This window comes from Mixophyes fleayi, chromosome 2, assembly GCF_038048845.1.
Source record: "Mixophyes fleayi isolate aMixFle1 chromosome 2, aMixFle1.hap1, whole genome shotgun sequence".
NCBI classification, from domain to species: Eukaryota; Metazoa; Chordata; class Amphibia; order Anura; family Limnodynastidae; genus Mixophyes; species Mixophyes fleayi.
In genome coordinates this window covers 169,499,376-169,515,589 of record NC_134403.1, presented here as the reverse complement: position 1 = coordinate 169,515,589, position 16,214 = coordinate 169,499,376, and the positions used below count along the sequence as shown (strand labels likewise).

Sequence of the window (16,214 nt, the reverse complement as noted above, 5' to 3'; positions counted from 1 at the left end):
TAAAAGAACGGTTCTACTGCTTGGTTTGTATGCGTCAGATATCTGTACAGTGATGAGTCCCATGTGCTTTTATTTCATTATACCATCAAATAAGCTTTACAAATAAGAGTATTTCTATTGCAGATTCTGTGTTTCTGTACCAATTAGGACACATTTGACTCTTCTTTTCTCTTTGTTGACATTGACAATTATGTTTTTATTCTTTAGGCTGGACAACAGACCTTAATTAAGGATATCTGCTGCAGTTTGTTCGGAAATTGTATCTTGCACCCTAGAGACACTGCTGGAATTTTCCCACACTGACACAATGGATTGTGGTTCTGGCCCAAGTAAAGACAATCAGTCTGAGCTTGCTGAGAGAGTTGCTGCTATAGAAGTGGATGAAGAAACAGTGGGGCCAGATGCTCTGTTTTCTGAAGAAATGTACAGTCTGAGAAAAAATGGTATGAGCTCCGAAACCAGTGAGGATGTGTTTCTTTCTTCCCAAGACCAGAGGGACTTGAGCTGTTTCCAGAGAGCTGCATCTCGACCTACGCTTTCAAACAGAAAGTTATCCCTTCAGGAACGGCCCACAACTGGTTGCCTTCCCTCTCAAAGCCATGCCTATGGTCCATATGCAACTGGTCCTGCATCACACATATCACCTCGAATAGTTCGAAGGCCAACGATCGAATCCAACCGGGTCTCTATTTCGGATTCTGATGTAAGTTCCAACTTCTAGCTTATGAAATCACTATATCAGTAGACCTCCCATCTGTCCTGTTTTAAAAGCAACAGCAACATTTTTTTTTCCCCACTACAAATCGTTACAATTGTAGTCTTAATGGTTTATCTTCCCATAAATCAGACCTCTAATGTAACCAAATATTAGTAGAAACTTGTCCCCTTTTTGTTTGTGTGTGTGTTTGTTTTTTTCTTTTATTTGAATATTTTTTTTGCTACCCAAACATATGGGGTCAGTTTTAGGGCATGAGCAAACTTTTTAGATCGTATCAGTGTCCTGATTTATTTATTTGTAATTTATTTTTCCAAACTTTTAAATTATGGCAGGCCTAGTTATGTGAAAAATATTCTCTATGTGCAAAGAGGTTTTTTTTGTTTTTTTTATTATAGCTTTATTTTTTTTCTACAAAGTGTTCTGTAAAAAAATAAGTTAATCCTCATTGATTGCTCTGCCCAGTTATATAATTTGCAGACTGCAACAGAACAGTGCCTCCCTGTGGCCAACAAACCATCTTTCAGCAATGGCAGTATCCTTTATTAACATATAATGAAGAGACCTACAAATATCCAATAATTCCCTTTTTAAATATACAATATCTTATAACATAGAAAAGCAACATTGAAATGACATTGAATTCATGACCGTTATGTTCAGCATTCTATGCACGCCAGAAAGTGTCTCATGCTAAGACATGAGACACAAAGTATTCCTAAACATCAGACCTATAATCATCACCATTTATTTATATAGCGCCACAAATTCCGCAGCGCTGTACAGAGAACTCAAGACCTATGGCACACAAAACAATTATTGCTATCTTGTCAACTTTTTATTAGCTAAATAAATGAATTCTTAACAAATCTGATTTTATATGAAACACTTATTTATGTAGTGTGTATTCATTGTTATGTGTCTGTGTAGAGAGAATATCCGATCCTACGTTACAAGAACATTGTGTTAAGTGATGGTGGTTATCTCTGCTGTCTGAACATTGCCTCTACCTAGCTGTATACAGAACAAGAATATGTTATTACTGTATAGCAGATGTGGCGCGGGTGGGGGGTGTCGGCGCGGGGGCAATCGAAAACATTGGTGGACAGCAACAGGGAGCCAATCGCTGACAGCAAGTTTTACATCACTTGGTGTCTGCCTGCTGTGAGGAGCAACGCCAGCCAGAGCAGCTAAAGGTAAGTGAGTGGCCTGGCCTGTCTGCCTATTCTAAACTATAAGGAAGGGGTGCTGCCTATATTAAATTATAGGAGGGAGAGGGCTGCTATAATGTGTGAGGGAGTGGGGGGGTCTTGATAGCCTTTTGGTGGGAGGTAGTCTATTAATATAATGGTGGACTTTAGGTGAGGGCTAATTATTTAATGGGTGCTATTTTATTTGTGCGGTGATGGTGGGGCAATTTAATTTATTGTTGGGCCTATTAAATTAAGATGGGGTAACAGGACCTTTAATGCTGGGATGGTTTGGGGCTAATATTTGAAAGTGGGGAGGAGGGCTATTTATTAAATGTGAATATTAATAATTTAATGTCAGGGATGGTTGTAGAAAATGGTTATATTAAACTTAAATGCTATTGCTTTTTTGTGAGTACTATTATAATTATTATAATAAGTATTATTAATTATTATTATTAATGTTAGGACTGGAAGGAGGCCTAATTATTAAATGTGAGTGCTATTGATTTAATGCCAGGGCTGGTTGGAGTTTTCTAAATTTCATTTATCCTTTTTTTTTTTTTTTCTTTGCAAATATCCAGCTTTCGCACTTCCAGTTTTCGCACTTCCAGTTTTCGACTCCGCTGCTCTTCCTAGGTCTGCTGTTAGCGTGGACAGAACAGGTACTGTTTTTCCCTCTCAAGCAGCTGCCTCTAGGTACTTAACCATAGAGGACTCCTCTTTCACCACTCCACTACTGACTGGGCATGGTGCTTTCCCCTTACATGCATCTTTAATTACCTGGCAAGTTACTGTCCACTTGTGTGCCATCATACTGTTGTTGTGTCTAACACACTCGTAAGCCCTGGGGCAGTGAACCCCCTATCTGTTGATTTACTGAAATACAATTGGCCATATTTCCCTCTCATCCCCGCATTTTTCAAATACAATTTGACATACTAATTTACTGCTGGTCCTGTGTGCTACCACTAGAAAATCTCGAGTTTCAATTTATCTATATAATTTCTACTGAAGGGACACTGCCTGACTATGTCAGTGCTGATTTGCTGTTCGAATGTTTTGGCTTCATCGGAGCTGTCATCCATGTCTGGTCATCTGTTTCCATGACAGTATTTGCCAGTATTTCCTTTATATCGGCTATCATGGCAATTATATAGATGGTCTATTTATTATTTGGAGAGGTGGTGAGTCACAGGCACTGGATTTTGTTACACTCTTAAACATTAATAATTATCTCAAATATATTCACAAATATCACCAGAACACCATTGATTTCCTGGACTTGTCCCTATGTGTGTTGGGTTCTCCATTGTTACTTTAATTTTTATTTTATTTATTTTGTAAACAATTAGATTGTAATAAATATTTGCACTTTAAACATGTACTATATTCTAAGGGGAAATTTAATATCTCTAAAGGACAGTTTATGCTGTTTTGCCATAATTGTTCTGATTTTCCGCAATTGTTCTACTTATTTTCTGAACAGGCTAAACTAATGGCTTCCAATTTTCTTTGAATTAGTCCAACAAGCTCTGGAGGAGGTAAACCAAATGGATAGGGGTACTCTTTTGATTCCTAAGAGACAGAATCTATTCCTGAAATTATGGAGGTTAATAGAATTGATTGCAACAGTATCATTGAGAACAATGAAAGAGAGAATAAAAATAATAATAAATTCTATTACAATTTCGGAATGGGCTTTTATTTCTAAATTATAATAAAGCATCAGCAACTATTAAGAAAATTATTTGTAAACACTACCCCGTTCTGAAACAGGATACTGTTTTGAGACCATTATTACCTAAGGATCCAGTAATTTGAAAAATATTTTGGCCCCTAACTTCTTGAAAACTAAATTAAAGGTATCAAAAACACCATCTCTTAGTATAGAGTGTAGTATTAGGCAGACTAATATCAGTAGTGCAAAGTTAAGGTGGTTTCCTCTCACCCCTATAGGATGCTTTAGATGTGGGGGATCTCGTTGTATAACCTGTAAAGAAACATATTGAAAATAATATATTAGTACACCATGTGGGAATAAAAACTTTCGAATTAAAGCATTTTTTAATTGTAATTAAAGTTTTGTTTACTTAATGAGAAGTATTTGTAATCTCTATGTGTGAAGAACTACTAGATCCTTGAAAGACATTCTAATGAACGCAGATGGAACATACTAAACAGTTTAAAGAAATATAAGGGTAAATGTTTCAAGCTGTGATTTGAGTTTTTCAATGATTTTTCTCAGGCGAGTTTAAACTCGCTGATGTATGAAAGTGTGAGTAGATAGTAATTTGCCAGTAAAGTGTTTTTTTGTTTTCTATTTCAAAATCAAGAAAAATAATAAAGGGGCAGCACAAATATTGCAAAGGAGTCCAATGTGCTTGTCATTCATTTGCGGAGAACATAGCAACTGTAATATGGGCAATCTTAAATAGAAGATCATAAACATATCTTTTCAGTACCCATGACAGCGAGGTACAGTATTATTTGTGAAAATCAAACCATATAGCATGGCAACCGCAGGCTCAACCATCCAAAACCGAGCCTCTCCTGGAGGCCTACACGTAGGGGGAATCCAACCACCTGCACCATATGTATTCAAATTTCTTTAGGGCCTGCCTGCTGGTATAGACAAACTGTTCATGCCCTATTGTGGACTTAACCAGTGCTATCTGGTGTTTTATCGCATGGCTCGTAGGTGTAACCAGTGTCTGGTTATGCTAACTTTAGCCACCATAAACAAATGTGAAATAGAGTTGCGTCAGTCTGTTCACTTTGCCCTTTAAACGAAGTCCAAATATGCAAGTGATCGGTGACCTGTGGGGAATATCTATACTGGCGTTTTGAATACAACAGAAGACCCTGCGCCAAAGGAGATGCCAGAAGGTACCATTTGCGGAATTACATTTTGTGCAACAGGGAGTTGCATCAGGGCAAAATTTTGCTGAGTGTATAGGGGTGAGATATGCACTGTGCAGAATGAACACTTGTGTGACCGGATGAACCGCCTATGCCTGTTGCTGGGAACCAGCTGGGCTTGCTTTGCCACTGTTCCCTTTCTGTATCCCAAATGCGCCATCTAACTGCAGCGGGAGGGGCTTGCAAATGCTATCACCACTGGACTCCTTACCGGCATCCAAAACAGGGTTCCTTCTGGGTAACGGACGCTGCTAATGTACCCCTGTTGCTGGTGTACCTAGGCTGGTACCTCTGACCTCTTACTATTGATCAGGGTTGCTGTGGATGGTTCACCCCTGGCCTATCACACTGGCCAGAGCTGCTGGGTAGCGGACAGAGCTGTGGTACCGGAAAGCTGGTTTCAAACCTCAGAACAGCCAGGAACGGATGAGTTGGGTCTAATCTGTAGGTCACAGAAATTTAAGCATAGAGAATTTTCCAAGCAGGTCTTTGAAGCAAGTGATGTTTATTTGCCTTTACACTGGTTGAAGGTACCAGTGATCAAGTCAGGTGAAACAAGAAGAACAACCTTTAATACAAAACAGAGCCCTTTTTAAACACATTAGGAGACTTGTCATAGCAGGAGGTAAACCGTCCTCCTGTCCCTTTAAACAATATGGGTTGATTCATGCAGCCTGCACTTGAATCAACCCAGAGAGTTTAACACCTTTTAACATTGCTGCTAGTGGCAGGGGGAGTATACTTCCCACCCTGTCCACAAACTGCCAGGGAGAGGTGGGCTCAGCCCACTCTACTCCCCTGGTGCCTCTCTGTCTGGGGCGAGAGATTTATCTTTTAAATCTACTGCCCAAAGTTACTTCCAGGGTCCCTGCCCTGTCGCTAGTTGAAGTTCTTTGAGCTCCACCTAGGGACTTGGCTTTCTGGGGCCCCCAGGAGTTGCTGCACCTCCCGGAGGTGTTTGTAAAAAAGCAAATATAATAAAAATAAGCCTCCTGCAATCACTCTCTAACCCCTTACATGCTGCAGTGCGCACATTAAAATACATTTTTTTATTACAATAAAACATTTTATTACATATACAGTTCACGCAGCGCCTAGTGCCGGTGATTTAACCCCTCTGGCGCCGGGTATTGACCCTCTTGGCGCCGGAGACCATTTCAAGATGGCCGTCGTACTCTACTCGGGGACCCAGCCACAACTTGTATTTGTTGAAACCACAAGAAAACAGTAGAGTATCGAGAGCTGTCGAGAACAGCAGTCCCAGTTCTTATTGGTTAAGGGGCCTATATCTGTTACCCATTTGTTTTTCAGGGCATCAAGGTCACCGAACCATGGATTCAGATAGATGGTAGCTGCCTAGAAAATTGTGTTTTCACTGTATGGCCTACTTGGAAATAAGAAAAAAAAAACATGGTGCAGGGTATAGAATATTCTCTAGCAAGCTGTTCAAACAATTTAAAGGCATCTGCATCGTACAATTGACCAATGGTTTTCACTCCCCAGCGAGACGAGAGCAAAGACCCTGCTACTGTGTCCAATTCTCTCAACTTAGTCATGCCTCAGATAGGTGTGCACAGGTAATTATCAACATACCCTACCAGTTTATTACAGACCATCCAGATTTTAATAGCTTGTATCGGTAACAGAGAAGCATGAGTGGTGTACCCACCCAAGAACAATGCCTGCCAAGGTGTGTATAGCCACCATTCAATTGGTGCACCAGTTCTCAATGCGGGTCAAGCTTGTCAGGGCCAGAAACCCAAAACTTGACATGTGCTAGCTGGGAGGCAAAATATAACTTCAAACTGGCAGGTGTCAGTCCTACAGAGAGCCAGGACCTAGACAGCGAACGGAGCTTCACCTTATCTCTTCCCCATCCCCAAACCAGGGATACCAAGTACTGATCAATTCCATGGAAAACCGGAGGTTGGGAAAAATATTGGCGATTGTTGGAATACATGTAAAAATTTTGGCTGTACAACCATTTTAATCAAGTTTATTCTACCAGATACAGAAAGCAGAAGCTTTTTCCAAACATGGACCTTGGATTTAAGATGGCCTATTTGGGGCTGTATGTTTAATTTCACATAGTCTAAGGGGGCATTTGTGACCCAGATGCCTAGATATTTAATTTTGGGTGTCCAATTTAGAGGGAGACTGCACAGAGGCAATGTTGAACAGTCCCATTCCAATGCAAGCACACTGGATTTATCCCAGTGGATTTTTAGCACAGAAAAAAACCCGTAAATTTGTTCATCACCCTCAACCGAGCCATCAGGAGGCATCATGGTCTGACAAAAATAAGAGCATGTCATCAGCCTGTAAATCCACCTTTTAAGTAGTCTATTGTTACGAATCAGAAAGTCAAGAGGCTTGAATGCCAATACAAATAAAGCCAGAGACAATGTGCAGCCCTGTCTAGTGCCCCTTTCCAACTGCAACTGGTGTGAGAGATGGCCATTCACAAAGACTCCCACTACAGGGTGCAAATATAGCAATTTAATCCAATTGACAACAATCTTTGGGCCCAAAATGGGACAACACCTCCCACAGGTACGGCCATTCCACTGAATCAAACACTTTAGCAGGATCCAAAACGACCACTATCTCAGCTGCAGTAGGAAACGATGACAAATGGAGGAGAGAGAACAGCTAAGCTTCTAAGGTAAATTGATGTGGACTTACCCAGGCATCCACCCAATCTGGTTAGAGTGTACTAGTATAAACCTATTCTACCTCGGGACCAATAGTGTAGCGGTACAATAATGAGTGTCTGCAGGCAACAGTGAAGCATGGTGGAGGTTCCATGCAAGTTTGGGGCTGCATTTCAGCAAATGGATTTGGGGATTTAGTCAGGATTAATTAATGGTGTTCTCAATGCTGAGAAATGCAGGCATATACTTATACATCATGCAATACCATCAGGAAGACGTCTGATTGGCTCCAACTTTATTCTGCAGCAGGGCAACCACCACAAAGATTCAGCCAATGTAATTAAGAACTATTTTCAGTGCAAAGAAGAACAAGGAGTCCTGGAAGTGATGATATGGCCCCCCAGAGCCCTCATCTCAATATCATAGAGTCTGTTTGGGATTACATGAAGCGACAGAAGGATTTGAGCAAGCCTACATCCACAGAATATCTGTGGTTAGTTCTCCAAGATGTTTGAAACAACCTCCCTGCTGTCACGAGTCGCGGCGGTGCCCCAGGCCACCGCGACTCTCCGTCCCTGCAGGAAGCGTCCCGGCCGTCTCCATGACGACTGGGATGTCACTTCCTGTTTCGCCCCGGCCGTTGCCTAGACAACGGTCGGGACGCTCTGTATGTGAGCGCCGCATCCCGGCATTAGGGGCAGCCGGGCGCGTGCGCAAATAGCGCCAATCATTTTATTTTTATTCAGCTCCTGGGCTGATTGTTACTCCCCTCTGTGGCCATTGGTTAGTGTTGGTATTTAAGGCAGGGAGGGCCTAGCCTTCCTGCCGGTTATAGTTCAGTCTCTCTGTGCCTAGCCTGCTCCTGCGCTCTTGTTGGTGTGAACCTTGGATTTGACTTCCTGTGTATGACCTATTGCTTGTCCCTGGATTCTGAGCCTTTGCCTGTGCCCTTGACCTATTGCCTGTCTCCTGATCTTGATCCATTGCCTGTGATCCTGATCCATTGCCTGTCCCCGAATTCTGAACCGTTGCCTGTGACCCTGACCATGCTGATGCCTGACACCCACTCCGGTGCTCTGTCCAGTCTGCAGACCTCTGGTCCATATGTCATTTCTGTACCTGTACACAGCTGTGTGAGTATAAACTTATACTACTTTGATTTTAAGACCTGAGGGCATCTGAGTACCTGTGAGCATAACCAGTCTCTACGGGAAAGGCGGCTGCTAAAGGTGAAGACCTCTTCTACCAGTTCTATAAGTTTATGCCGCACTGGTTGTCATAACACTTGCAGAGTGCCTTCAAAAACTGTGTGCAAGTGTACCTAGAAGAATTGATGCTGTTTTGAAGGCAAAGGGCAGTCACACCAAATGTTGATTTAATTTAGATTTCTCTTCTGTTCATTCACTTTGCATTTTAATTTATAAGAAAATAAACTATTTACACTTCTATTTTTGAAAGCATTCTTACTTTGCAGCATTTTTCCACACTTGTCTAAAACTTTTGCACTGTACTGTATATCGCATAAGAGAAGCACTGTGAAGCAAGCTGTCCAACTGTGCGTAGTCCATACCTCTCCCACACAGTGAAGGGGTGAGCCACCATGCCGTTTTGGAATTCTGGGTTTTTAACAAATGGTAACTGTATAGATTTATAAGGGTTAAGGTGACGTTTGTAGTAATATATGCCAAATTTTCCTTACAGAAAGCACAAGGGGATTTTCAAGAATATGGAAAGGTAATTACTGGTCATGCAAATGAAAGAAGGCCTTTATATGGGTATCAGGAAAGAATTTCTCTACTGCTAGGTTAGTTTATGTACTCTGATCCATCAGCCAGTCCTTCAGATAGCGCAGGTGAGCTGCATGGCTATATAGCACTATATCAGGGAAATTTATACCACCATTTTTTTTGAGTTGTTGGAGTTTAATGAGGCTAATCCTAGAACGTTTCTTTTTCCATATAAATTTGCGTAATAGATGGTTAATTTGATGTGCATTCTTTTTTTTTTTTTTTTTTGTTAAATAGACTGGCAATGTTTGTAGAGGAAATTATATCCTCAAGAGGTTTGCCCTGCCCAGATAAGAAAGATTAAGTAGGTCCCAACTCTCCAGTTCATTTTGCATATCCGTTATAGTTTTATCAATATTAAGATTGTAGAGAGTGGCCATGTTCCTCGGGAGCCGAACCCCCAAATATGGTATTGATTTAATAGCCCACTGCAGTAAAAGGGGTTGAGCCCATGGCGGTTTCGCAGTACCCCGTCCAAGGGAAAAAACAGTTGATTTTTCAAGATTCTTTTCAAATCCTTACACTGATCCAAATTCCCCATTAATGAACTCAAGCAGGTCTCCGGGTTTAAAATATGAAGCAGACTATAGTCTGCAAATGGTGTGATTTTGGTACATTCTGTACCAACAAAGATGCCCTTCATCTGGGGCCATTGCTGGATTACTCTCAGCGTTAGGTCTAATGATAAGTTAGACAACAGTGGGGACAACGGGCATCCCTGTTGAGTATTTCTTGTCATCATTAAGGGATCTCCTAATAATGTGTTGATAATTAAATATGTTGATGGGGTGTCATAGAACTATTCAATCATTGCTATAAAATCTGTTCCAAATTCCCTTTATTCAATACAGCTGACAAAAAGGACCAAGATACTGTATCAAATGCCTTGTGGGCATCCAGACTGAGAAGCATATTGAAAGAATGGGGGCTCTGGGAAGAGGATATTAAGTGTATTGCAGTGCGAATACTGTGTACCGAATGGCGTCCATGGACAAAGCCTAATTGATGGGAGGTCAACAGAGAGGGCAAAATAGTTTGGAGGCGTTTAGCCGTTATGCGAGAGAGGATTTTAAAGTACAAATTTAATAATGTGATAGGGCGATATGAGGACATAAACATTGGATCCTTATTTGGTTTTGGAGTTAGAGTAGTGTATGCCTGATTGAAAGATGGATAGTGATGGTGATGGATAGTTCGATAAAGTTCCAACAAGGTCGGAACTATTTATGCTTTTAGGAGTTTATAATATTCACCTGAATATCTATCAGGGCCAGGGGATTTATATTTATGAAGCTTCAGGTCTGAGATTGTATCTGAGATCTCTTGGGAAGAGATATCAGTGTTTAATAAAGCATGTTGCTCAGGGGATAGTTTGGGCAAATTAGCTTCTTGTAGTAGGTCATTTAGAAGAGAATTATTAGGTGGCGTGGCCATATACAGTGTCTGGTAGTACTTGAAGAAAGCATCCACTATTTCTCTAGATTTAGTGAGCGGTAATGCAGAGTCTGTCCAGTCCAAAAGTCTGTCCGCTCTGTTGCCCTATCTACAGTATCTATTTTTTGTGTAATTCATTCTCGATTGGGCCTGAACCAGTAGAAAATTTTCTAATGTTTGGTTCGCTTCTTTATAAGTAACAAATGTCGTGTCATTGGGATTAGTGAGATATTGGGTTTGCATTGTTTGTATAAAGGATTAATAGGTTTTGTTTGTTTCCTTTCTCCTGTTTGCCATATGTTCTTATATTCCTCCTTGGAAGCCTCCCAGAACAACACTGGATTGTCAAAGTGGTCAATGATATTATCTTGATATTCCATCCAAAGGTGTTTAAAATGCTGTTTAAAGTTTTCTGATGTGTAGAAAAAGGATGGGAATCGCCAAGTGGAATTCCTTTGCCCCTCCAAGGGGAGGCGGAGCGATACTGATATAGGGGCATGATCAGATATCATATTGAACCAATGTCAGTCTTAATAATCTCTGTTATCAGGGAGTCTGACAATAACATGTTGTCAAGCCTAGAGAATGAATTATGAACCCCTGAATGAAAGGTGAAGGATTTATCTGAGGGGTTTAACAGTCTTCATGGATCTGTGAGACAATGTGTTGATTTTAGGATAGTGATCTGGGTCCACAAGTCAGATCTGATGTTTTGGGTGTAGGGTTTTTATCCATAATCGGGTCATCTACCACGTTAAAGTTGCCCCCTACTATTAGGTTTGGTGTTTCTTTTGAAGCTATGAGTTGGGATATGGAATGGAAAAATACTTTTTGGTTAACATTAGGAGCGTAGATGTTTAAAAGCGGTGTATGGCTCCCCCTTCCCACACAACACAGCCACTCCCCTGGATTTATTTTTGTATGGAGCTGATATGCATTCAGTAATCCAAGAAGGCTAGAGTCATCTACCCAATTTCCAATGTGTCTCCTGCAAGAAGATGATATCAGAGCTAAGACGTTTGAGATGCACTGTGACTTTTCTTCACTATATAGAAGTGTTTAGGCTGCCAACATGCCACAAAATAAGTTTCAGGGGTGGAGGGGTCGGGAAAGAGAAGTAGTATCAGATTATGTATATGGCATGGTCAACTCGCCTCCTCACCTGGGGGGATTGGTTACTCACAGACTGCAATCTCTTATGGCGTAATCTTATGGTTACAAATAGCAGGTATATCTACAGCCAATCCAGTAAGCTCTGGTCTCCTCTGCCCCTCGCGCACACTTTCAGTTCTAGAATTCTTGTACATGTTAAAAAAAAAAAAAAAAAAATGAAAACATTATTATCCGAACAATCTTCTTCCACCATGTTCTATTTTTTCTCTTTTCCATTAACAAGCTAGGATAGATTCCGGCCACGTAGTCCGGATTCACCCTCATAGATATGAACATTTCAATAACTTTAGAACTCCTAAATATAATGGGATTTTTCTAAATTTTAAAATAGAATCCATGATTGATTACCTCTCAAAGACAATCAGGTGTGGTGTAGTTAATTGATGAGGAGACGCTAGTTAGAGGAGGTGGAATTATATGTGTTTATGTCTCTGAGGAAATTGCATACTAGCACTGAACAGTGTATGATTGTGTTAATAGATTGATGTCTTTTTACTGGAGCATTATGTATTGGACTCATAATATAAGCTGAATTGTGATCATTGATAAATCATTACTTACAGCGCTAGTAATCTAGCAAATCATTTTTGCCAGGATTGTGATTTTGTCTTTTTATATGCATAAGAAGAGACTGGGAGAAGGAGGCGCTAGCCACATTATTCAGACAGCGTCTGCAGCCTATAAGGCTGTGCTTGACGTTCTGTCTGGCGAGCTGCTACTTAGCTGTCATTTAGGAGCAACGCTGGCTAGCAAAAGGATATCTCCCATAAGATACTGTTGGGGCTTTGGATCCCATATCAAACAGAAAGCTACACAACATATAATTGACAGCTATTATTGGGACTTACCGACCAGGTGATATAGTGCATGGCTGTGTGCCTTTATATTTCAATACGAACATTTCAATATTCTTGGATATTACATCTAACGGAGGCTTTAAGTGGTAAAAATACCTTGGGAGAGATCCATCCTAATGTAACTAAAAGTTTGTATAAGAGTCCTATGACTGTGAAGCATGGCTAATCAACATTTGTCCTATTTAGAACTCCAAGATGGTCTATTTTTAATAATACTATAAGCCATTTCGGAAGTTCTTTTTTGAACACTTCATTGAATTGATTTCAATAGACTTTTGTGAATTAGCAAAATGTCTTTTAGTTTTAGATTAAGTTAATGATATCTGTTTAGGACCACAAGTTCTTCAACATCAAATGCAATAATCCCTAATAGATAGATTTGTTTGTGGTTGTTTTTAGAAGGGGTGTGAATAAGTTGATCATTGTTTGGTGTCTGTTAAAATTGTTTGTATGGTAAATTTGGTTTATATTATCAATGGATCCGTTTTATATTGTATCGCTAATAGTGGAAGAGCGCTGCTACACACTTTCTTTGTTAATATTGGCCATCATGCCTCCCAAAAAGCCTACGCCTAGCAAATCTGCTCCACTAGTTCAATTTTTAAAACCGCAAACTGCTATTCCAGATACCGGACCTTATATATGTACAGACACCAAAAGGAAGACAACTGCTGATAATGTAAAGAAGGAAGGTTGACCGGTATGTGGCAAGGACCTTCTTATCCACTTGGACCCTGATGGACCTATCACGATTAAGACTAATGCTTGCTGTCTCCAAATCTGAATTAGTGTCTGATATACGGTCATCTGTACTGGAGATTAAACTAGATGTGACAGAACCGGTCCCATCGCACACAAAATGGAAGAATTGGTCGCTTTCCAGAAGGACCTGATCAACGTGCACAAACAATTGGAAAACAAAGTATACTTTCTAAAACATAAACTTGCGGATATGGAAGATCATTCCAGATGGTCCAACTTTTAAAATCTGTGGAATTCCGCTATCTGTCTCCTCCTCAGAGTTGCGCCCCTTCCGGTAGCTCTGTTTTGCAAACGTCTTCCTGCATCCTTGTATCAGGATTTGCTCATAGAGCGAATTCATAAGCTCCCTAAACCAGGATTGGAGGCCATCCCCAGTGATACACTATAACAAGTTCACTTTTCAAGCAGAACAGCAGAAAATTCAGAGATTATTTAAGATCTACAACTTTTCCTGGATTTTTCTTCGGCCACCATCATCAAATGTAGATCCTTCCAAACAATTACAAAAGTGCTTATAACAAAGTTCCATATAGATGAGGCTTCCCATTTTCTCATAAATAGACCTACATGTCGTTATGCCCATAAAAGTAGCAGGCTTATCAGTTAGTATTTACACAGGCTTTCCCTAGGGTGCGAAGTCTAACAAACACCTGGGGGTACATTTATCAAGCTGCAGGTTTGAACAAGTGGAGATGTTGCCTATAGCAAGTAATTAGAATCTAGCTGTCATTTCATATAATGTACTAAATAAATGATGGCTAGAATTGGATTGGTTGCTATAAGCAACATTTCCACTTTTCAAACCTGCCAAGAACCTCCGCAAGGTGGTGTAGGCTTAGCTGCTGGAAGCTTGCAGGTCGCGTTTCCTAGGGTAGCCTCCTGGCGAGAGAGGTGATGAGAGTGAGAGACTGCGGTAGGAAATGTACCCAGTCGTTCAGAGACGGTGAAAATGAAGTAGTGCGGTACAGAGGGAGAATCCAAGCAAACGTCAGGAAATCCGACGTCTTGTACACAATCGGATGGCGAGGTACAAAAGAGCCAAGAGAAGTCAGAGTCGGGGAGAAAAGCCAAGATTAATTGCCGAGACGAGTGGAATACATGGTACTAAAGGGAAATCCACAAATAAGGTCAGGAAGCCAGGTCGTACACAACCAGCAAGCAGAGAATCCACAAGGAGCTGACTGAACACTGGGAACAGGTTGCTGAACCAGATGATTACAGGAACTGTTGCTCTGGCACACAGGGCTGCCAAGAGTAATTCAGGGCCCCGGTACAACAAATTCATGGGGCCCCCCTTATAGTTGAGCATGCAAAAAAAATTTGCGCCGCCTAGCTCTCAATTCGCCGGAGCATCACATATCTCCAAGCACTCCTGACTTTCAGGACATCTAGCACCACAGTGTAGTATAGAAACAATGCAGTGTGTACACAGAGAGTTCAGTCTTGGCCTGTACCTTACATTGGGCACAACATTCACCAAAAATTGGTATTGTCCCTACTAGAATCACAACATTTCACACACTGTGCTGCTCTCTCCTACCTGTTCTTCTCACTTTCTCCACCTGTAGCTTTCTCCACCTGTGGCTTTCTTTAGTTGCGGCTTGTCCGGATCCTGGAATGTTAAAGGACCTATTTGGAGAAAAAAAATGGCTACATTTAGAAAATTACAGCCAGCCCCGGCGTTAAATCAATAGCACCCACGATTAATAATTAGACCTTCCTCCAGCCCCAACATTAAAATAATAGTATTCACATTTAATAAATAAACTTATTCCCTTCCTGCAAACAGCAATACCTATTTCCCGCAATCATTACTGCCATTAAATAACTCATAGTCACATTTAATAAATAGACCTCATTCTCCCTAAACTCACCCCCATATTCAATAGCCCCCAAACCTCCCCATCTTAAATTAATAGTCCCCACTATTAAATTGCCCCACCATCACCCTACAAACAAAATAGCGCCCATTATATTGCAACAAGCCCCCTGTGCCATCACACACACAATACTGTGCCCCTTCATCACAACTACACTGTGCCCCCTTATGCTCACACTGCACCCTCCATGCTGCTTTCCCCCCTTCTTTTTCACTCTGTGCCTCTCCCCTTTTTTTTTTTTTAATCAGTGCTTCTCTCCCCTTTTTTTTTAATTAGTGGTTCTTTCCCTTTTTTTTTTTCTTTTTTTTTTTACTCTCTACGTCTCTCCCCTGTTTTTTTTACTCCCTCTTCTTTATAGCACTGTCCCTTTCTGTTTCCCTCCCCTTGCCTCTCTGCTTCTTTACTTACCTTCCTTCTTTTCTTCACTTCTCTTTTGTCTTCTCTTTTGTCTTCTCTTTTGTCTTCTCTTTTGTCTTCTCTTTTGTCTTCTCTTTTGTCTTCTCTTTTGTCTTCTCTTTTGTCTTCTCTTCTGTCTTCTCTTCTGTCTTCTCTTCTGTCTTCTCTTCTGTCTTCTCTTCTGTCTTCTCGTCTTGTCTGGAGCTCCTCACTGACTGCCGGGCATGACTTGATGACGTCATGCCCGACAGTCAGTGTGAATGGAGCACCAGCTCCCCCTACCAACAACGGAATCCCAACCCCCCCCCCCCCCGCGGAGAAAAATAAGTTAAAAAATAAAACGCCAAATAGAAAAATTTTTTAAAAAATGAAAAATTATAAATCAGCACGCGAGGGCCTGGCCCGGGCCTGGGTAAAATGTAATCGTACCACGCTGAAATTGTT

At 40.9% G+C, this 16,214-nt stretch overlaps 1 protein-coding gene across 4 annotated transcripts in view; it reads left to right on the top strand.

Moving 5' to 3' along the window:
- The window catches only part of CAMKK1 (calcium/calmodulin dependent protein kinase kinase 1), a 293,477-nt gene that overhangs the window by 106,231 nt on the left and 171,032 nt on the right, over window positions 1-16,214 (top strand). For all 4 annotated transcript variants that reach the window (XM_075194965.1, XM_075194968.1, XM_075194966.1 and 1 more), the window contains exon 2: window positions 208-703. In XM_075194965.1, the coding sequence (XP_075051066.1) occupies window positions 308-703 (396 nt within the window). In that variant the 5' untranslated portion in view covers window positions 208-307. The remainder of the gene's footprint in view (window positions 1-207; window positions 704-16,214) is intronic.